At 41.5% G+C, this 22,743-nt stretch overlaps 1 protein-coding gene across 2 annotated transcripts; it reads right to left on the reverse strand.

The window, feature by feature from the left end:
• Positions 1-4,039: 4,039 nt before the first annotated feature.
• Positions 4,040-22,034, reverse strand: KDELR2 (KDEL endoplasmic reticulum protein retention receptor 2). Of its 2 annotated transcripts, none has more exons than XM_033914284.1 (5): positions 21,777-22,034; positions 17,692-17,792; positions 10,560-10,718; positions 8,054-8,306; positions 4,040-6,287 (listed from the first exon to the last, which is right to left on the reverse strand). In XM_033914284.1, the coding sequence occupies exons 1-5, from the start codon at positions 21,865-21,867 to the stop codon at positions 6,253-6,255; spliced, it is 639 nt and encodes a 212-aa protein (XP_033770175.1). In that variant the 5' UTR covers positions 21,868-22,034; the 3' UTR covers positions 4,040-6,252. The 2 variants fall into 2 exon arrangements, with proteins under 2 accessions (XP_033770175.1, XP_033770176.1); XM_033914285.1 differs by lacking the exon at positions 21,777-22,034 and adding an exon at positions 19,195-19,713.
• Positions 22,035-22,743: the final 709 nt, after the last annotated feature.

The following is a 22,743-nucleotide window of genomic DNA, read 5'->3' on the forward strand; positions in this document are numbered from 1 at the left end:
TGGACTTCTTCCCCACAAATCTTGGTGCAGTCAGCGATTAACATGGCGAAAAGTTTCACTAGGACATTGCCACTTTGGAAAAAAAGATACCAGGCTGGCTACTGTTGAACACTGCAACAAGATGCACCAGACACTGAATACATACAAAAATTAACAGCCATGGCGAACTGTCACAGCATACCAGAATCTTTGTGTATTAAAACATGTTATAGTCAATTACAGATACCATCATGTTTCTCAAAATTCCTATGTGATACAGTCAGTGGGAAATTATATTTGTGTTTATTTTGAAGGGGTCTATTATAATCATCAGATTGTTTTAAGGAAGCAAAATGTTTAGAAAATTTTGTCCAGTGAAAAGTTGCCCTCATAATCTCTGTTTAGTTGGCTCTCTCATTGCATCAGTTTAACCTTATGCCACTTGACAGGTAGGATTCCTAAGAGATCAGATGGTGATCTCTTCCTGCATAAAGATCTAAACAGTTTATGGAAAATTAGGATTTAGGCAAGCCTACAGCAAGTGTAATTATTAGTACTTTGGAGTGCAATGCAGATAAGTAATAATAATAATTTTATTTCTTATATACCACTATGCCATAAGTTCGAAGCGGTTTACAGCAAGATTCATGCAATGAGAGTATGCGATGATTACGACAAGAAACAAAAGTTTACAAGATACATAAGTTCAGAGCGGTTTGCAAGAAGATACATGCAATGAGAGTATGAGATGTTTGCAGCAAGCAGCAAATGATTACAACAGGATGCATGAGTTAGGGGCAGTTTACAAGAAGAAGCATGCCATGAGAAAGAGAGGTTTACAGCAATATACATGCAATGGGGTAAGAGGGGTAATGGGAAGAGAAAGCACTTACAGGGATACAGAATTGTCAATGGAAGGGATCTCAGATAGTGTTAAAGAGACGGGTCTTCAGAGATTTTCTGAAGTCAGCGTATGACGCAGCCTTGAGTATGGGTTTTACGAGCCATGTGTTCAGTTTAGCTGCCTGGAACGATAGCATTCTGTCAAGGAACCTCTTGTAGTGACATGATTTTAGAGATGGGTAATTAAAGAGATTTATTTTGCGAGAGTTCTTATTGGCGTAGTTGAGGAGGAATTGGGAGGCAAGGTAAGTTGGAAGCATCCCAAAGACCGCTTTGTAGCTGATGCAGGCAAGCTTGAAGAGTATTCTGGATTCCACTGGCAACCAGAGGAATATTTGGAAGTATGGGGTGATATGTTCCCATTTTTTTAATCCAAAGATGAGTCGGACAGCGGTGTTTTGGATTAATCTTAGCTTGTGGAGTGTCTTCTTGTAGGCTCCCAGGTATATGATGTTACAGTAGTCTAGCGAGCTCAAGATGGATGATTGTACAAGTCATCGAAAGGATGATTCATCAAAGAATTTTTTGATGGTGCGGAGCTTCCATAGGGCTGAAATACTTTTTTTGAACATTAGGTCTGTATGCTTTTCCAGGGTTAGGTGTCTGTCAAGGGTGACTCCTAGTATTTTTATAGTTTGGTCAATTTCGTAATCTCAGCCATTCACGTGAATCGTGTTGTCATTTATCTTTTCATTGGGAGATGCCAGGAAGAATTTAGTTTTATCTGTGTTCAGTTTTAGTTTGAAGACCTTCATCCAAAGCTCTATCTGATTTAGGGTATTGGATACGAGATTAATGAAGTCTGGCGACAGACCGGATAGTGGTAGCACAACAGTGATGTCGTCAGCATAGATGTGGAAGTTGAGATTTAGGTTTTGTAGCAGGTGTTCCAGTGAGATGAGGTAGATGTTGAATAGGGTCAGAGATAACGGAGAGCCCTGGGGTAGTCTGCAGTTGTTATTCCAGCTGAAGGATTTGAGTTCGAGGAATCCTTGGAACCAGTTGTGTTTCCTGTGATGCCTAATGATTCAAGACAGTTCAACAGGATAGTGTGGTCAACTAGGTCAAAGGCACAGCTTAGGTCCAGTTGGAGAATCATAGCACTGGAGCCTTGACTGAGAAGGGAATGTAGATGGTTTAGGAGAGAGGCCATTATGATTTCGGTGCTGAAGCCGGGTCTGAAACCAGATTGGTTATTGTGCAGTAGGTTGAATTTGTCTAGATAGGTATTTAGTTCAGCATTTACCAGGCCTTCCATTAATTTGGCTGCCAGAGGGATGTTTGCGACAGGTCTGAAATTGGAAATGTTGTTGGGTGTTTCTTTTTTATAGGAGTTATAACAATTTGACCCAAGTCTTCTGGGAATTTGCCAGAGGATAGTTGTAGGTTGATCCAGTTTAGTAGTTGAGCTTTGAAATTGATAGGGGCCGATTTCATCACATTTGGGGGGCAGGGGTCCAGTCTGCAATATGATTTGGCGTATTTGTTGTAGAATTTGCTGAATGTTTGCCAATCAGTCTCCTTGATGTTGGACCAACTCATGTCGGCTTTAGATGCGTCTGCGTCCTGGGGGATGATGTAATTCCAATGGGAGTCTTGAGTGCTTGGTAGAGCAAGTCTTGATTTTATTATTTTTGAGTTGAAGAAATTGGCTAGGTCGTCTGCTGTAACTATGGATTCCTCTACCGGGTTTGTGTAAGGATGAGTATTGTACAGGTCATTTACTAGTTTAAACAGTTTGCTGCTATTTAAGGAGGTGTTACCTATAATGTGGGCATAGGTTTTTTTCTTCTTTTTGGTTATGTTTTTATAATTTTTTAGCATTTGGCGCTAGGTGTCTCTAGACTCTGGGGTTCCTGATTTTGACCATTTCCTTTCTAATCTTCTTAACTCTCTATCTCAAGGAGCTCTCGGTCAAACCAGCCTGTTAGGTTTCTAGGTCTAATCCTTCTTTTTTTCAGCAGGGCCATTTCGTTTAGGATTTGGGTGCTGGTGGAGGTCCAGGAGTTCATGAAGAGATTAAGATCTTCATCTTGGTTGTGGATATCGTAGTGAGACCAGAATTCTATGGGGCTGATCTTGCCTCTGCGTGTTTGAAATTGTGTGGATTTGTTCTTGGCTTTCATTGTGGTGGTGGTTGATTTCTGTTCCCATTCCAGCTCGAAGTTACATAGTTTGTGGTATGACCATAGTGAATCAGACCAGGTTTCTGATATTCATCGGATTGTGGGATTTGTTGCGTTTAATGAAGTCAGCGATACTAAGTCTAGTTGGTGGCCTTTTTTGTGAGTAGTAACCGGAGGAGAGTGAGGGAATCCTAGTGAAGCTAGAAAGGACCAGAATTCGGTGGTCTCTGGCAAATCTGAATTCTCAAGGTGCAGGTTTAAATCTCCGCAGAAGAGGTTGTAAGGCCCATTTAGAGAGTTGGTTAACAGGAACTCGAGAAATTCTTCTTTGGCTGAGGACCATTTTTTTGGAGGAATATATGCTAGAGTGATTATTAGGGAGTCCGCTAGGAGTTCTGAATGTAGCTTTAGAGATAAGATTTCCAAGGTAGAGGAGGATTTAGAGCTTAGCATGGTGCAGTTTAAGTTGACATTAAAGATTACTGCCAGTTCACCACCCCTGCCTCTTTCTCTTGCCAAGGATAGAATTTTGAAATTAGGGGGGAGGCATTCTTGGATGATGTCTGAGAGTAACTAAGTCTCCGTTAGGAGGATGAAGTCAGGATTGGTGTCGGTTAGCCAGTCGTAAATTAATTGGGATTTGTTCCTCATCGATCTTATATTTAGGTAGGATCCTCTGAGATTAGAGTAGCATAATGGGATTTTGGGGGAGAGATGGGAAGAAGCTAAGTTTTTCAGTACTCTGGCTTTTTTGGTGTGTGGTCTGGGAGATCTAAAGGATGTGTCAGGATTGGGATCTCTGAAGGGGTGGAAACTGGGTCATCAAGGGTTACCTTGATTTGTGTTAGTGGAGGTTTGGGCTTGAAGTTATGTATTGAAGCGTAGTAGATGGGGGGTGGGATTAGGTAAGGGAGAGGAGTCCCTTCTTTCAAAATAAAAAGAAACACCTCAGATTTTTGAAGACATAAAAAAGTGACTGACTTAGAACACAACTAATAAAAACAAAAACAAAAACCAAACAACCAGAATACCCCAGTTTTCATAAAACGTTTATTTGGGGGAAAAGAATCAACGGGATAAATCATGCATCAACTCAGTTCTAAAAAAATGGAGGAGGGGGAAATCATGTAGATAATATAAAGAATGTTGGCCAGTGCTGCCGATATTGAAACAAGTTTATAAAATCACTCATTGTCTCAAAGTGACACATCAGCAAAACCACTTGAACACATGGACATCACATGAGCAGAATTAAATCAAGGTTTGACATCATTTAAAATGAGCATCACTTATAGATTACTGCATGTCACAACTACCCATCTCTATAGCTATAATGACATATCAATGAGAATGAAAATAGGACATGAATTTTAAGAAATATAGAAATTTAAGAATATAGATGCACCATTAAACCGTAATCGCACCTCATTTATCCCTTGCCATCTGCAAAATGCTAGGTATTTTCTCTGCCCATTTATTCTTTTACACTGCTCCTAAGGGAGGCAGTTAAGTCACATTCCATACTCTTGTGCATGGCAAACTAGCAGAACAAAGTTCTCAAAGTGACCACCTCTCCCTTTCTTGATTCTACGGCCTACGTTGTTGTATTTGTGCGATTTTTGCATTTCACTCCAATGCTCTGTTTGCAAGTAGCAGAATTAAGTATAAACAGGTTCTTTCCCACTCATATACTTTGATTTTTTTCAATATGGTCACATATCCCACTGAAAATATCTAGTCTACTCAATGCCATGCACCTATGAAAAGTTTGTATAATGAACAGCCTAACAGCACCCTGATACAGGGGGCATAACCAGTAGGAAGAAAACAGAGGTACTAATGCCTCTTTACAAGTCATTGGTGAGGCCTCACCTGAAATAGTGTATTCAGTTTTAGAGACCCTTATTTCTGTAAAGATGAAAAAAGGCTAGAGGTAGTCCAGAGCAAAGCAACCAAAATGTTGCAGAATCTGTGCCACAGACAGAAGAAAAGAAATTTCAGAACTTAATATGTATATCCTAGGAGAGGGAAATAAGTAGTTAAACTTTTTTTTAATCTTAAAAGAAAAATCATTTTTCAAAGGAAAGGAAGCCACTCAACTAGGGGATATATGAAATGAAGCTGTATAGAGGTAGACTGGGGAGAAACATCAGGAAATATTTTGTCACAGAAAGGGGGGAAGATGCCTAAAAGCCTTCTGAGAGAAGGTGGTGGAAAATGGTCATAGAATTCAAAAAGCAAGTAAATGGAAACCAAGTGTTGAGTGCTTTGTCTCAGAACAGCAGTGAACTGACTTGGGACTTCTTAAGAAGGCATTGGTGTGTGTGTGTCCACGCGAGGGTGGCTTTATCTTTATGAAATGGCAGTTACAACCCTAACCACACTGTTGGGTAGACTGGATGGCAATTTCAACCTTTTCATCTGTCATCTACTACGTTACTATGCGTTGCTTACATTCATAATGCTGGATGCGACTTCATAAGGAGGAGCAATGTAAAATGCTAAGCTCCAAAATGAAACATAAAAAAAAAAAGGAAACCAATTTTTTTTTTTAACTGTTTAACAGAATTTTCAAAAATACTGCTGTTCTATGTTATTTAAAAATAGTGTTTAAATCTAAACTTTCAGGGGGGAAGGAGGTGAATTCTAGGCTTAATGGCACTGGGTGGATTCTTTTGTAAACTCCCAAATTTGAAGAAAGGAATAAAACTACAGAAGTTTATATCAAAAGACTGCTTCAGTCTGCAATGAGCAAGTTTAATCTTATGGCAGAAACAAATAGTCAAATAAATACAAATGGAATGAAAATGGATGACAAGAGAAAGAAAAATACTGACTAATGAAACCTAGTAGGTGCTACAATTTTATTAGTCTATTCTGAAATGGTTGGGGGGGGGGGGTCAGGGGAAAGAGTTTGCACTTAGTGCTGGTTGTCAGCTGCACAAAAATCTCACTTCTGGAACTATAACTGAAACTGCACACTGGATCTATCAATACAGTATAAGTTTCTTATGTAAAAAAATCTTTATACATAGTAATAAAAAAAGGAAAAAGGCAAGATGCATCAAACAGAAATCCGCTGGTTTTTCCTCTTCATTCTTCCACAGCTGCTTGAAGACCATTCACAAGGTTAGAAAAAGTAGTGTTTCTGACATTCTGTCTCAGGCATCTTACACCTTTTGCTTGTGGTATGGATTGTTCTGTCCAAGTGCCCCGATGGACAGAGGCAACTCATTTTTGGCATTTATGCTGGCAAACTCAGCTTCTTTCCCTTTAGTACTGAAATTGTGCAAAAGACAAGAATAAGAATTGTGCAAAAGACAAGTACAATTAGAAGACATCAAATATTTTCTGGTTTGCTTCATCAAAAAGCACAGCAGCAGCTGTGGCAAGTGATGACCACTTTTGGATTACTCAAAAGATTCTATGAAACATTAGGAACACACTTTTTAAGCTTTCATGAAGGTGAATAAAAAATGAATAGCTTCAAAGTATTATGTAACATTCATCTAGATCAAGGGTAGGTAATTCTGGTCCTTGAGAGCCATAGGCAGATCAGGTTTTCAGGATATCCACAATAAATATGCATGAGATAGATTTGCATCTCAAGGAGGCAGTGCATGCAAATCCATCTCATATATATTCATTGTGGATATCCTGAAAACCTGACCTGCCTGTGGCTCTCAAGGACTGGAATTGCTCACCCCCTGATCTAGATTAAAGGTTAGTAATACTGCCCCATTTATTTATCAGTCATACAGTGGCATGATCTATCACAGTGGTTCCCAACCCTGTCCTGGAGGACCATCAGGCCAATCGGGTGTTCAAGCTAGCCCTAATGAATATGCATAAGAGAGATTTGCATATAATGGAAGTGACAGGCAAGTAAATCTTCTCCATGCATATTCGTTAGGGCTATCCTGAAAACCCGATTGGCCTGGTGGGCCACCAGGACAGGGTTGGGAACCACTGATCTATCATATTGTCTACACAGCACCAACCAGCTACAGTGTAGTCAGAAAAGTAATCACTGTCTAAGACTGGCAATCTGCCGTGCTTTTCAGCTGGTTCTGTATTTTCTTAGCACTGCTCTATTTAGTATGGCAGAAAAAAAATATATATTTATATAACCTGTGTTTGTATGTGGGCCTTGATTTTACCCTCGTATCAACATATCTATTCAGCCCTTACTATATTGCTACTCCTTTTCATAAATTAAAACCCATTGCTTGGTTATTGCTCGCAAAAAAGTATAATTTCCCAAACTGAGAAACAAAACCACAAATGTGGTTATTTATAACCCAAAACTCAAGTCAAATGAAGCTCCTCAGAGGCTTATATTGCATGCCTCACGATTCTAAGTAACCAATGAGTTTTTATGACTTGGTAATTAACATATTTAGAACCAATATGAACGTGGGTAGAAAGGTGGCATGCTTTATGAAGGCAAGCTCAGGGATTTGTTTAAACTACAATTAGAAAAAAAAAAAATAGGCCAGCCTTATGGCTTAGTGGCAGACCTGGGTCAACTTCCAGGCCAACATCTCTTCAGTCAGTCAGGACTGGAGATGTTGGATTCATAGACTCTAACCGAGGGAATCCCTGTTATTGTGCATGAGAACACCTAGTCAGATTTTGGTCCAGCACTGTAATGTACTGAGGGTGCCCAGCTGAGGGCTTGCACAACAATGGCTGTGTTGAGTTGAGAAGACTCGTGATGCCATTTCCCACTGAGCTGGAAGCAGGGAGCTCTCTCATAAAAGGTCAAATGGACTAAGTTTTCCCAGGGAGGGCAATTTTCACAACAAACAAACTTCACTCTACCTGGAGCAAGGGCAGTAAACCATATGGGGGATTCTCTTCCCTGACCTAATATGCCTCACTTTACCCAAAATGATGGGGAGGGGGGGAGTGAGGAAAGGGATGCACTTTTCAAACCATTTTTACTCAGCCAAACAGACAAATGGGTCAATTTTTTTATCAAGTTATTAGTGCATAAGTTTCAAAGCGCCTTTTTCCCAAGGAGTATTATCAAATGTTCTCACCTTTTGTAACATACAAATAGAAGAAGTCGCAGTAAAGAATGGTTTGAACCACACCAGCAACAATAGCTATAAGATCAAAGAAGCCTTCGAAGGTGTAACGCCAAATCCAGTTGAAGAGGTACAAGGCACGGTAAAGGCCCAAGAAGAAAAGATAGTGGGTGGTGATGGTCTCAGCTTCACCAGTTTTACTGATCATGAAAAGCTGGGGAAGGATTGCAACCGACTCCAGGTAAATGGAGAAAGTCCACAGGATCTGAAGGATGTAGAGAGAAAAATAATATCATACAAGACAAGAAACATTAAGGGCCATCCACAGAAATCTTAGTTTCCTACAGAAACCTAAGTTATTCATACACAAGCAGCCAGTGCGACAGCATCAGAAACAAGGACCATACCTTTGGAATAGTTTGTAAAGATGCAACACAGCGATTCTATATCTGCACTCCACATGGGGTTATTATGCTTCCTTTTTTTTTTTAGGCTGTGAGGAGGGAGACAAGGTGGCAAGCAGCATTATCAGGGCAGGAGGGAGGTGGGTAGGGACATGGCGCCACCAGGTGTATCTCAAGCAGGAACCCTAAACCTACATCCCCCCCATGCTCACTGAATTAAACAATAAAACATGATCTGAGCACAAAATAAGTCCAGAAGCAGAAGAACCATCCATCCGCCTGTGGAGATAGAGAATTCTGAAGTGCCAAGGAGCAGGACTTATTTTGTGCTCAGCTTTGTGCTCTCTATCTTCGCCTGCTAGTAGGTGGACTGGATTCATCTGCTACTGATGACAAGGAACATAAGTTATTCATACACAAGCAGCCAGTGTGACACCATCAGAAACTAGGAATTTCTTTGTTAAAGAGATGGAACACAGTGATTCTATATCTGTATTCCTGGTATAACTGCTATTAGTTTATGCTGGCAGTCTTGTATGAACAAAAACCTTCTGGGTTTTATGATTCACTGAAATGGTCAGTTTGCTTTTGTGGAAACCCAATCCAAAAACCTTCCCCCCCTTTAGATATTACAATTCTACACTAGAGAATGACACGGTGACAAAATTCATCACAGTTACCATCCCCATGGATAACCGTGGGAAACAATTCCATGTCATTCTTTAGTGTCTCTCAACCTCAGTCCTTCTACACCAGCATTCTTCAATGCAAGACTTGAGGGTCAGTGGCTTTGCCCATTCATAATCTGATTCTTATTTGAGCCAAGTATAGGATAATGAAGCCATTGTGACATCACCGATGAGGTTGGCTCTTAGGCATTGGTGGAATGACGCATTATGACATCACAATCTCAGCTCTGGAATGTTGCTACTCTTTGGGTTTCTGCCAAGTACTTGTGACCTCGGTTGGCTATTGTTGGAAACAGGATGCTGGGCTTAATGGACCTTCGATTTGTCCCAGTATGGCAACACTTATGGTCTTATGTTCTAACCAGCCCATGCCATTCTTTAGTGTCTATCTGAACCTCAGTCCTTCTACACCAGCATTTTCAATGCAAGGCTTGAGAGTCAGCGATTGTGCCCATTCATACTCCGATTCTTCCCTCTCTCCTTAAAAAATGACACGGAGATGGTGTCCTGCGGTTATCTAAAGTTATGGGAATGGTGATGAATTTTGTCACCGTGCCATTCTCTATTCTGCAAATGATGAAAACAATCCGTAGTAATGATATCTATGAGAAAGTTATGTTTTTACATTCAACAATGGTACTGAGAACAGATTTAGCAAGTTGGGATAGCTCTAGTAAGTTATTAGCCTAGCAAGTTTTGAAGTTAGCCAGACTTATGAATTGTAATCACCACTAGTTTTTTACTTCATGTTACCAACTGATTAAAAAAAAACGTGAAGGGGTAAAGGGATTCAATATACTGTCTTTCTGTGGTACAACCAAAGCAGTATAAAATTTATTATATGCAGGTACTTTTTGTCCCTAGAGCTATGTTTTTGTACCTGGGGCAAGGAATCAAACTCATTTCCCCAGGTTCTCAGCCCACCACACTAACCACTGCAAATCAGAACAGTGTTCTGCTTTTCAGACGATATATTATAATTCTTCTCAAAAGCACAAGGAAATGGGGTTTTGCAAAGAAACAAAAATTTAGACTGAAGAATGCTTTGCATTTCAATTCTTCAGTGGCATAAATTCAGCCTAAACAGGTTCTACAGTCCCATCCCTGCAAGCTGTCCTCATCTGCACAAACCTCGAACAAAATCATAAGTGTTCGATGCTTGTACAGATGACAGTTTGTAGAGATGGGGTAGGAACAGGGTCAAAATTGGAGAGACAAAACAGGGCTAGAAATAGATCCTGCAGGGACAGGGACAAATTTGTCCCCGTGTCATTCCCCATGCCTCCATGTATTCCTTGTCAGCATTGACTATGCTTCAGCCCTTCCTGCTCCCTGGATAGCTGGTGCTCCATCCATTGAGAGCATTTATCCAACTATGATTCAAATGAACCCCAGGATCTGATGAGATCTGAAAATAAGACTAACCTCCAGCGGAGAGAAATCATGATTGACAAGGAATGATAATCCACCAACAGGGACCACAAGAAACTCCACTCGGAATGTATCGTGATTTCCATCATATGTGGCCTTAAATTTCATGTAGATCAGATAAACTGTGGCATATGAGCAACTGATGTAGATAACCTAGTAAGACAAACAAGAAACAAAACATCAGGCTTGCAAAATTCTCTCCACTTGTATAAAAATAATCCAATTATACAGGTCTTATCTTTTTGCATAAAATTGCAAATAAAACAGTAGAAGAAATGTGCTTTGCATTTTCCAGGCTAGAGAGGAATAAAGCCAAGATACACCATATATTTATACATTCAAATTCTTGCTTTAAGCTGAGCAGTTATAGACAACATATTAACATTTTGTACAGCATCTAAAAATCACTCTGGGGGAATTCTTTGCAGAAAATTACAAATGATATCTTATTTCTCCAGAAATAGTAAAATTCTAAATTTAGCTGTACAGAATCCCTCCCTCCCCTTAAAAAGTATTGGCCCATCTTCCAGACTTGACCACCCCATTGCTCTCTTGCTCTGCCTCCCTCAAATTTCAAAGCTTACTTTCTCTTTAGGCCCTTGCAAGCTCAATACTCCCACCTCTCTAAACCCCCTGCACCGCCAATATTTCTCTTCTCACCCCTAGTTCTTTGTTCTTCTTCCTCCAACATGGGGGCTGGTTCTGCTACTACAGCCTTCTCATTTATTGCACTGCTGCTGCATTCAATTGCTTCCTCCTTTTTAGAGGTGATGTCAACTGTATGTGGGTGGTAAAACTAAGAGGCTGTAGCAGCCCTGGTGTAGCTGCCTCCTGGGCCCTGTGCAGAATACTGCAAGAAAAATCCAGGTCTGTGCTGTGTAAAATTCCTCTGGGACTAAAATCACTTAAGGGCATCAGGATTCCTATTTATGATGGACTGCGTCTAAAGAAAACCAAATGAAACACATATGGTTCATGAACAGGATCTCAGGTGGTTGCTTGCTCTCTCAGAATCCACTTTGGATGGCTTAATGATCTTGTGTCAAAGGAACTAGAGCCGAAAACTGCATACAGTGTTGTACAAAGAGAAAGGCATAATAAATACCAGCAAGTGAGCAACCACCACCAACTGGGGAGGAAAATAGACAAGTCAAGGAAGTTATTTACGTGCAGCTGTAGGTGTATATAAGAAACCAAAACAGCTTGACTGCTATATTCTGCCTTGGGCCCAATACATAATGTTATTTGTTTTTTCAAATCCAAGGGGAAAATGAAAGATTAAAAGGGTCCTTTTACTAAAGGCAGGCAAGTTATCAAATGTAATGATACATGCCAATAGGGAATGGACAGGTTATGGACATACATCACACCTTGAAGGTTAGTGCATAAGTGTCTGCACACTGTCACTGCACATATCAGATTTTTCTGTGTGTTAACTATACAGGCTTTGCAGTTACTACACAACTGCTAAACTAACACAATCTGGCTGCTATTCAAAGCATAGGAACGCAGCTGAAAAAAAAATGGAAAAGAGATCCATTTTACAGATTCACAGCACAAACCTGATCGTTGGGCTGCCAGTCGGACCAAGTTTGGACTGAGCCTCAACCCCCAGAAACTTTGTTGTGAAGTGCGGGAGAGGTGGAGGACTATGCAGACGGCCTCCTATTAATCTCAGCCGACCCAAGGAGCAGCCCAAATAGCCTGCACTCAAGCTCCTGATAAGCTACACAGGGGACAGCCCTGGAGCTATAAAAAAAATAAAAATAAAAAAATACCAGCAGGCTGGCTAGCTAGGTGTCCCTGAGGGGCTGTTCCTGCTAGCAGCAGACTTCTATGACATGAGTCTGCGTCTTCTCCCAGGCAGAGGTCCCAACAAATGGAAACTTCTAAGCACTGAGCCTTCAAACAAATATTGAGAAAAAATACCCAAAAATAATAAAACTTCAGAGCAGATCAGAAACACTTCTGAGCAACTTGCTAGCAAAAAAAAAAAAAAAACCCCAACAACAACTGAGAAGGAGCAGCTCTCTGGGAAGGAGGTGGAGATGAAATCACAATTGAGTTTTAAGCAAGCAACTTGCGAGTTTAGAGACAAGACCTATGGTTCAGGACCACTAGATTCATTGCACTAGAACCAACATTTTAGCCATCATGCCATGGCTTTGTTTCAGGGTGTTCTTGCAAGGTCTGCAGTTTGTCTTCATATAAGTACTGGGTTCTCCAAATTGACTGGTTGGGGATTTTTTTTAATTGTGGGAGGCAGGAAAATTCCTTGGAACAATTTAAACTCACAAAAGGTGGGAGATTTTGGCGAGAAAACCGAGGTATGAAAGCCTGTTGGTCACAAATTTGAATTTTGATAGGAAAAAACAAACAAACAAACAAACAAAAAAAACCCGAACTGCAGGCCTCACCATATACACCAAAAAAAGCCACCGACATGATGGCCGAAATATCAGTTTCACTTACTTAGACACAGCAAGACACAGCCAGTGCATTCATGACACCAAGCTATAGAAACCCAACAGAACAGTCCTGTCTTCTGCACAAAGATTAACAACAATGGGGCACCTGTTCACCCCATTTTCTTCTTCAAAACTAGGTCATTTTAGTGTTCCAAAAATCTTCTAAACTTTCCTCCAGCACCAACGAGTCTACTCACTAAAAAGCTCTCTTCCATTTTGTGGCTATGGGACATATTCCTAGTAACGGGGATCCTGAATTTGCTAGTTTGCTACTAAAATATCTGCAAATGGGACAACTCCTTCGTGTGTAAACTCAGTCCGCTTTTTTAACTGAATGATGGAACAAGGCCTCTTGTCAAACTAGCTTTTGTCCATTTTAGATCTGCCCATATGTAGATCCTTTCTAATTCCAGTCATCTGTGGATAAGAAGTGGTATGCCAAAGTGAGTTATCCATCTAATCACCAACACAGAGAAACCCTGCATTCTTCGCCATCTCCTCCAGATGCAGCTTTCTGGATTGACCACTATAGTTTAGCCTGAATAAAAGGTGCTTCCGTAAAAACCCAACCCTCATGTAATGCTAATGCACATAAAAATGGACATTTCGAAGACTAAGGAGGAGCATTATTCAAAATTCTAAGGCCCCTTACCTTCTAGACTATTGCGATTAAATCCCTCACAAACCCCCATACTTCTAAACCTTCATCTAGCAGCCCTGCTCATAAGTTATCGTCCATTTCTCATTGAAAAATAGAAAGCCTATGCACTTCCTTGATACTTCATTCTTGAGTCAAAGCAAACCCCTCATTATTATTGGACAATGCTCCCCCCACTCCTTTGCAGTTCCTTCTTAAGCTAGAGACATTTAAATACCTCAGTGGCATAAATGCAAAGGTGGTGAGTCTCTTTTAATCAAAACAAAGCCTTGGAATGAGGGGGCACAGGATGAAGGTGAAAGTAGCCAGACCAGGGAGTAACCTAGGAAATACTTCACAGAAAGGGTGGTGGAGATGAAAACTGTAACTGAATTCAAGAAAGATCAGGACAAGTACATTGGATCTCTAGGAGAGAGGAAGGGGGGGAGTATTTTTTTTATTTATTTATTTAAAAAACTTAATATCCCGCCTGGGATCACAGCGGTTTCCAATTAAACATGCAAAAAGCAAGAAAAAACAATATAAAAACATTTCTCAACATATACAAAAATCAAATTTGCAAATCCTTCAATAACATATTAAAAGAATACAAAAAATGGCCAACACTGTAGGAAAAACAGATCAGAAATATGCATAGATGTAATTGGCTCTTTCCCTTGCGATCCCTGAAGCCCAGTGTGTCACACAATACCAAACCTCTAACTTAAGATTAGATAGTCTTTCTGAATGTTACTTACAATACATAATCTCTTCCATTATGTCTGTCCCAGTTAATTACTCCTACTCGCCCAGCAGACATCAGCACACGGCCTCTTAAACCTTTCTTTATTGTTGCAGACTAATAGCCTCCTTACTGTATCCTCTCTTCATCCTGTGCAATATAAGATCCTTATACTTGTGCATTAACATCTTGCATTCTGGAACACCTTAACTTCTCTCTTTTGTTGTCCCTTGCATTCCTCCAAGATTATTACATTCACTCAATGACCGCCATCTGCACATCCCCTCAATGTGAAGTGCAAAACATAAAACTAGGAACAGAGCTTTTTTGTGTGTGTGTGTGTGGGGGGGGGGGGGGTGTATTATTCCAGCCCTTTGGAATTCACTGCTTGAAGTATCTTATCCAAAATTTTGTTTAGCTATAAAAACAAACCTATTTCAGTAGGTTTTCAACTCTGGTTACAGATGGAATAAATGCATAATTTACAATGTCTGACTGTATAACTGTCATGGTTAAGAATTATGTGGTAAGAGCTTTATTTGTAAGTTTTCTCTTTTAATGTTATGTCATTTGCCTTGCAATATCTCTCCTATTTTTTGGGCTTTCTTTCCCTCTTTTACTTTTTTTTTTAATGAATGTACACCACTTTGCAGTGCATGCTGTGTTGCCCATGTGTAACTTCAGCACTGAACACTGGCATAACCAACTACATCAACTAACAATATGGGAAGCTCGAGATGCCACGGGGTCACGGAGGAAGCTTTTATTTTTCAAAATCTGGGACCCTACATACAAACTTTACATCAAAGGGGGCGGAGTCTGTTAAATGTATTGTATTAGCCCCTCTGCAGTTACTGAACAGTACCGATTGTGGGGGAATTACCACATTTTGGCTGTTTGATAGGGGGTGGATGGGGGGGTTAATTTGGCAGAAAGGTTGAGGAGGATGGATGGGGGAATTATGTGCCTATCAGATGGTGGAGGTTACTAGTATACCAGAAGCCTGGAAGGTTGGGGCAAGTCACCAAATGCACCTCCTTGCCTAGTGAGGGTGATGTGATATTAAAAGGATTTGCAGGACCATAAAGTGGACTTGCTCTTCAAGAGGCCATTTGAAGCTTCAGCCTTTGGGATTAAGGTGGCAGCTGCGACTTCCTTTGTGGCACATGCTTGCCACATACGAATGTCTCCTAGCTGAGATGAATTAAGTAGCAGATGTTCTGTATGATCTCAGAGTTATGAGTAAGGTGTTGACTGCGGAGTGGATCACTTGAACAGATCCATTGTAGCCCCACTGTATGTTCCTGTCGGTATTAGATGTTTGATCTCCTCACCAGAAGGAGGAAGTGGAGCAGATAAGAAAGGCAGCTCTAGCCACAGGAAGGAAGGTGGTGAGATGGAGAAACTTTATTTCAATTTCTATCCTGTATTCCCGGAAGCTCAGAATGGGTTACAACAAGGAACATACACAGTAGCTTAAAAGCAAGATTGGTTACAAAAGATGGGAGTATATAGGAGGAAGATAAAGGGGAAGTCTGAATGCTGGTGTCTATTCAGCACTGGTGCTGTACAAGTTCCTGCAACTTACAGATATCAAATGAACCCCCTCCAAATATAGTTGCCAACTCTCCAGCGAATCTCCTGCCCCAATCTCTGCCCAACTGTACTGCCCTGACTTGAGCCACGGACTCCGGAGTAAAACCTCCCCCCCCCAAAAAAAAAAACAAAAACAACAAACAAACTCTGGCCAGTTAAAAAAAATAAAACAAAAAACCAGCTAAAACGAACACCAAACGCATGTGCAGACCATCTACAGGGAAAGCAGATGCGCATGTGCCTGGAACGCATACTAGGGATCCGTGTTGGCGGATGGGGGCATTACTCCGATCACCCCCATTAGAATATTATTGGTTACAGAATCCATTGGACCTGCCTGGATCGGACACAGATCAGTCACGATTGGGCAGGTTAGTGAATCTAGCCCTATCTGGCTTAGAACCAGAGACTTCGTCCCTGTCATCAAGTCATTGTCCAGGAAGATGTCAAATCTTTCAGGTATCTCAGGCTACACAATCACAATTGTGCAAACTATCACATAACACCATTGTAGAGTAGATTATACTGTGCTCTCAGTTCAAGCACCATTGAAAGGTGAAAAAGAGAAGTGAAGAACTTTAATCCAAAGTGGTCTACATATATTTATTAATTTTATTTCTTCCATTTGTGCATCGCACATACCTATATCTGAACTGTGTTGGCGTCAGCCACAGCTACTATTACTACATATTTCTTTACCACTATTAGGCATATCCAGCAAACCTATCAAGAGGCAATTAAGACAGACACTTGTATACTGTAGATTGTAAGCCCAAGATATTCTGTTTCTGAGTGACCCAAACTTAATAAGACAGTTGTTTTATAATACTGTCAGATTATTCTGCAACAGCGGTGAAGGAAGCACAAGGCAAAGGCAACACAAGCAGGCTAAGAGGTGTTCATCATACCTGTTTTCAGACAGCAGATAAGCCATCTCAGACTATTTAGTAATATCCGATATCTGTTTGGTCAATATTTAGCCAGTGGCAGTCAGTGTTTTTTTGAAACACCAATTGTTACTAGCTAAATTAGCCCCACCTATTCAATTGTGAGCCATGTGTGGAAACAGCATTGAATATCCAGGCCTTACCAGAATGGAACTAGCTGCTATAACTTTTACAGGTCCCAGCTGAGTAAAAATTGGCCCAGACCTGAATAAGCAGGATTCCACATATCCCCCTCTTGCACCCCCTCTCCAAAGCCCACCTACTAGCCCTGGTGGTCTAATGGTTTGCTCCTTTCTCAAGAACTCCTTGACCACCAGGGCTAGAAGGCTAAGCAGCATCGATGAGCTTCAGGCCACAACAAATAGCTATGTGGATGACATACAGCCAGCACCTGCATAGCTAACTAGGCAAAGTTAGGCAGCCATTTATGCAGTTCTATATGTTCCTCCCCAACTTTGCCCTCTGTAACACCACTCTCTTGGCCCATTTCTACATGATCTGTTAGTGTAGATATTCAGTGGTACTGCCAAGTTTTAAAATGCCACTGAATATCTGCATCTGATCCACTGTTCATGACTTAAGCAGGCCCAAGCCTCTCTTATTTGAATAATGGGCCCTATATAGTTTGATGCTACTAAACACTAAAACAAATAGCCCAACCAACATAAAACTTGCCATTGAATCTTTGAATATTACTTATGTTGTAGTACAAAACAATGTGTTAATTACACTGTACCTTCATAGATGTATTATACAGAGAAATGAATGAAGTGAGAAGATCCAGATAACGGGTAGTGAACACCAGTGCAAAGAGAAGCTGGCTTTTCCCAGAAATACCTGCAATTTAAAAAAGAGAATCAAAACATTTTAATATTTTTCTTTTTGATAAGGATGTAATAGGTAGCATTAAAAAATTTGCTGACTGTAGAATGATTTCACACTCCCAGCTAATCCGACAGTGCTAGTACAGTGAAGCACCATCATGAGAAAGATCCATCTTTGACTATACAGCCTGGCTCCTTGAGCTAGGGGTGTTTTGCAAACAGCATTCACAGCCCCTGATGGGAAAGGCTGATGACTTAATTACTGACCAGAGTAAGGAGACGTAAGACACATGCACCACCTCCCAAAAAGAGCAAAGGACTGTCACTGCTATGGCTGGAAGTGTGAGTACAGTGAGATAGAAGAGAGAAATACGAGTATTATAAAAAGGAAGAAAAAAGATCCAGATAGTTGCAAATAAAATATCAAGGTGCCAAAGCACTACTTTGAGTATCGCACCAATTGAGCTGAAAATAGCTAGGTCAAAAAAATAAGTGCTTCCATCACAAAGTTACCACTACCCACATATCAGGTATGACATGGCAGATAATCTTCCAGAGCACAAGGACTGCCTACTGAGGCACCAGACACACAAATACGTAAACTAAGACTCCTGGAATTGATACATATAATACTACTAGGGCTTTCCGGCATATGGCATGTCAGATAGGTCCATGAATAAGTATAGGCCCATTTATTCTAGAGGCAGCTGTACTTGAGAGCAGAACCATAGATCTCAGCTTTCAGAGTGGTTATAGATGTCTGGACTGTAGAATATATCATCATTCACATAGGATTTTATAGTTCAGATTATGTGACAGAATACTATCTTTATAATTCAGGTAGAGAGACTAAAGGGTTTGGAGAAAAAAAAAATGCACCAAGTCTGATTCCAGTGTCTGCAAGAACTAATTTCAACTTCTTCAATAATAGTTGTCTGGTCATCAGTCCAGAAAAAGGCTAAAGTGGTGTGTGGTTTTCGTCATAAGGTGTATGGGGACAAAGATCTCAATATGGAGGAAAGGGGAGATATGAGAAAGACATTTAAATATCTATGTGGCGTAAGTGTGCATGAGATGATTCTCTTTCATTTGAAAGGAAGCTCTAAAATGAGAGGGCACAGGATGAAGTTAAGAGGCTCAGGAGTAATCTAAGGAAATACTTTTTTTTACAGAAAGGGTAGCAGATGCTGGAACAGTCTCCCAAAAGTGGCGGAGACAAAGACTGTGTGAATTCAAGAAAGCATGGCATAGGCACATGGGATCTCTTAGACTAGAGAGAGGAAGAGATAATGGTTACTGCAGATGGGCCATTTGGCCTTTATCTGCCATCATATTTCTATCTACAAAAGACTTCTTTCAAAATCCTAACAGGACAAAGGTATACTGAAAACAGCAGTGTGAAAAGGCCAACTTACCCATTTAATTTACAAAATTGAAATATATGCATGTGTAAGCTCAAGTCATCAGGTCACTAGCATGTTTTATTTTTTTTAAATTTACCATGAACCCATTTAATTTAAAAAAAAAAAAAAAAAGTTATCTTTCCTGAGCTGGGTCTACATATGTTCGAGGTCTTCTTTAGCAAGATTCATCTCCCCTTATTATGTGGCAACAAATCAAAGTTCCAAATAGCAAAGCAGTGACAAGTGGGCACATTTGATTTGAAGTATAAAATACGCGCGACTTCTCTTTTTATTCAGATTTGTAAACCTGTAGTCCCTTGCTACGTCATAAGTTTGAATTTAGCTGCGCTCTTTTAGGTAAACGCTGGCAACACGTGAAACGTAAAGGACCATCCTTTCCACCACCGAGATTGCTGATGTGGCCCGCGTGCACTGCTCTGTTACGGCGCACCGCTGCAAAGCCCCGCATCAGCGCGCGCGCATCTTTTGTTACATTTTTATGATGCCGCGCAAATATAATGGCGAGTGCTACTTCCACCCAAATGGATTCGACAATTAGGGGGCCCGAAGAGAAGGGCCGAGGTTGGGCCTTCCAACCAATAGGCTCGGCTCGCCTCCCTCCCCCCCCCCCCCCCCCGACACTCTACACCTCAGCCGGCTGCCACGTCACACCATTCTAGGACAGCCAATCAAACGCCTATCGCTCCAGCTCGCAGCCCCGATTCATCCACTTCTGAGCGTTCGTACATCTCAGCCGCTACAGTACAAAATCAACCCCCCCCCCCACCGCCTCTCCCAGAAAGCACCAGTGGCTGGAGTAGGCGCACTTCAACAGGATAAACAGACACTTGCAGACGAGCCACAGATCCACCACACAAATATTAATACAAACAGCTTAGATAAGTGGTCTTCATTCATTTTGAAGCTGGGGCCACTTCGGATTCTAAGGAGAAGGAGAGCCGCCAAATGTCTTCCCATGTGGAACCATGACACTGCTGACTAGTGTGCATCAGTGACATCCATCCCACCATCAAACGCCATTAAAGGTGTACCTTCGACGGTTAAGAGCATTTCCAAATGCATTTTTTTTTTTGCCTATTGACATATACCTTATCTTTCAAGCATGCACTCTCCTCCCTCCCTTCTAATTTTCCCTTTCAGTCTTGAGCTTGGGGCGAGAGGAAGAGAAGAAAGGAAAAAAAAAAGACAATGAGGGCCGCCACTGGCCCCTGCACTGAAGAACACTGCCTTAGATCGACCATGCAAGGCGTGGCGTTAAATCATTTCAGAACAAAAAAAAAAGGAAATTAACCCCACCAGCTATAAACAGAGAATGCCAAAGTGAGGATGGAAACAGTACCACAGCAATCAGAGATTAAAAAAAAAATTTCCAATGAATAAATGTTTATTAAGAACCAATAAAACAGCCTTTGTTATATATAGTGTCTTTGGCACTGTTAAATCATTTCAGACACACAACACACTGATGGATGAAATGAATTACATGCCAGATTTCAAATCCACTCCAATCTCATTGTTTTCAGTACGTGGAATTTAATTTTTTTTTCCAGCAAATGGGAAACAAAAGATTCTGTCCTCCAAAAACGAAAACCCATACAAACAAGTAAAAGTCGAGCGTGCTGCTCGGTCAAAGGGCATCAGCCCTAGAAGTACGTTTAAAAAGAGAGAGAGAGAAGTTTATTTAATTCACGATCTGTAGCCACTCTTTGTCTTGCACGCTTCTCGTGAGATCTCGACCAAGCTGCAGCTAGTGACAGCAGGTAGGCTGATTTTCGGTGTGCCGAGCCAAGACAAAGTGGGAGGGGCTGGCTAAGACCGGCACCATATATAACGGCATTACAGCTCAATCACCAAATATCACCTTAAATTTATGAATGTTAAGCATGCAGATAAAAAAAAAACCCCAAATGAAATGCTACACATACCCATCGAGTTATGGTTACGCTTAGGCAGGCAAAGATTTAGCTTGATCTGGGGGGGGGGGGGTGTTTTGGGTTGTTGCATGGGTTTGTTTTTTTACTGATTTCCGATGTAGTTTACACAAACTAAAAAAAAACCAAACACCCCCAAAACGTCCAATCAAAACTGGATCAGACTGAAGGGTTTTTACCCAGCCCCGATCATGACTTCCAGGTGAAAAGGCACCAACACCTTTTACCAATGACGTATTCGGCAACACAGAGGAGGATATGCTGCGGGGGCACCAAAGGGCAATACTCCAGCTTTCCGTCCTTAACCCTCCTCCTCTGCCCTCCAACCCTGCCCGCTGATTAACCGTTCCCCTGAACTGTATCCATGACATCCGGTTTGTCTCGGCTGTTTAGATTGTAAGCTCTTCAGAACAGGGACTGTCTTCTTCTTCGTGACTCTTTGCAAGCGCTATAGAAATAATTAATAGTAGCAGTGTGCCTCAAAAAAAAAATAAATCTCCATTAATAAAACATAATATCACTCGTCACGATCACTAGGTTTTGTGGAACACCGGCACGAGTACAGAAGGGAATTAAACTTTCCAGGCACCCCTCGCATTCCCCCAGGTGCCGGCAGCCAGGGCAGCCGAGCGGGAGCCTTACCGGCACAGGACCTGGTTTTCCAGATTTTCAGCAGCAAGATGATGATGGCCGCGAGGTGGGAGAGGTCTCCCGTCAGCCTGAAGACGTTCATGACGGCGAGCAAGGGGGGCACAGGATCTGCGACAGGCCGATGCGCTGCTGCGGGCTTCAGTCCCTGGAAAATGGCGAGCGCCGAGCGACGTGGCCCGGGGACGTGGCCAAACGGCAGCGGTAGCGGCAACACCCAGTGCAGGCTGGGAAGAACGCTGGCGTCGGATCCGCCCCCTTAAAGGCGCAGCGGACGGCGCGAGGACAGGGGTGAGAAAGAGAGTGGGAGGGGCGGGCGCGAGCGCGAGCGCGAGGATGGCGCGTGCCGACTTCGGCTCTTCAGGCCCGGAGGAAGATATTGAGACCGACCCTAGCCCTTTGCGTCTCTCCCTCCGCGGACGCCACAATCCTCGGTTTTGTACAGTGGTTTTTGCACGTTGCATGCGCGGGAAAGAAGAGCTGGCATTTCAAAAGTGGATCAATACGGGCACCGAAATCCAGGACGGGCTTAAGGCTGCTGACCGTGGTGTGGGGGAGACAGGCTGCAGGCATTGAAATCTGAATGTAGAAGAGGGAGTGGGAGCGATATTTTCAAACCTACAAAGGAAGAAGCGTTTGCGTTTCTGGATTTTGCCAGAAAAGATCTGCTTGGTCTTGGAAAGTTTATGTACTAGCATTTTTGTTGTTGTTGTTGAATATGGTGGTCCTTTGATTGTTGAGTTTCAACTTTTGTTCTCCAGGTTTTCAAAATAACCAAACTATGCAAATTAGCCTTTGATTTTAGATCATATTTATGCGGATACATTTGATAAACCAAATATTCCCTTGTGGTATGGAGATCCTGTTAACTGGGGCTAGTTGTAACAACTTTTAGAATAGCCTAGTCCTGTGCATTTTCAGCATTCGAAAACTTAACGAATTTATTTACAGGTATAGTAAG

The sequence above is a fragment of the Geotrypetes seraphini genome, chromosome 11 (genome assembly GCF_902459505.1).
Source record: "Geotrypetes seraphini chromosome 11, aGeoSer1.1, whole genome shotgun sequence".
NCBI classification, from domain to species: Eukaryota; Metazoa; Chordata; class Amphibia; order Gymnophiona; family Dermophiidae; genus Geotrypetes; species Geotrypetes seraphini.

Coding starts and splice junctions, on each gene's coding strand:
- KDELR2 (XM_033914284.1), bottom strand. CDS start 21,867: ATGAACGTCTTCAGGCTGACGGGAGACCTCTCCCACCTCGCGGCCATC. Junction 17,793..21,776: donor GAAAACCAGGTCCTGTGCCG/GTAAGGCTCCCG, acceptor TTTAAATTGCAG/GTATTTCTGGGAAAAGCCAG. Junction 10,719..17,691: donor TGTATAATACATCTATGAAG/GTACAGTGTAAT, acceptor TTGTCTTACTAG/GTTATCTACATCAGTTGCTC.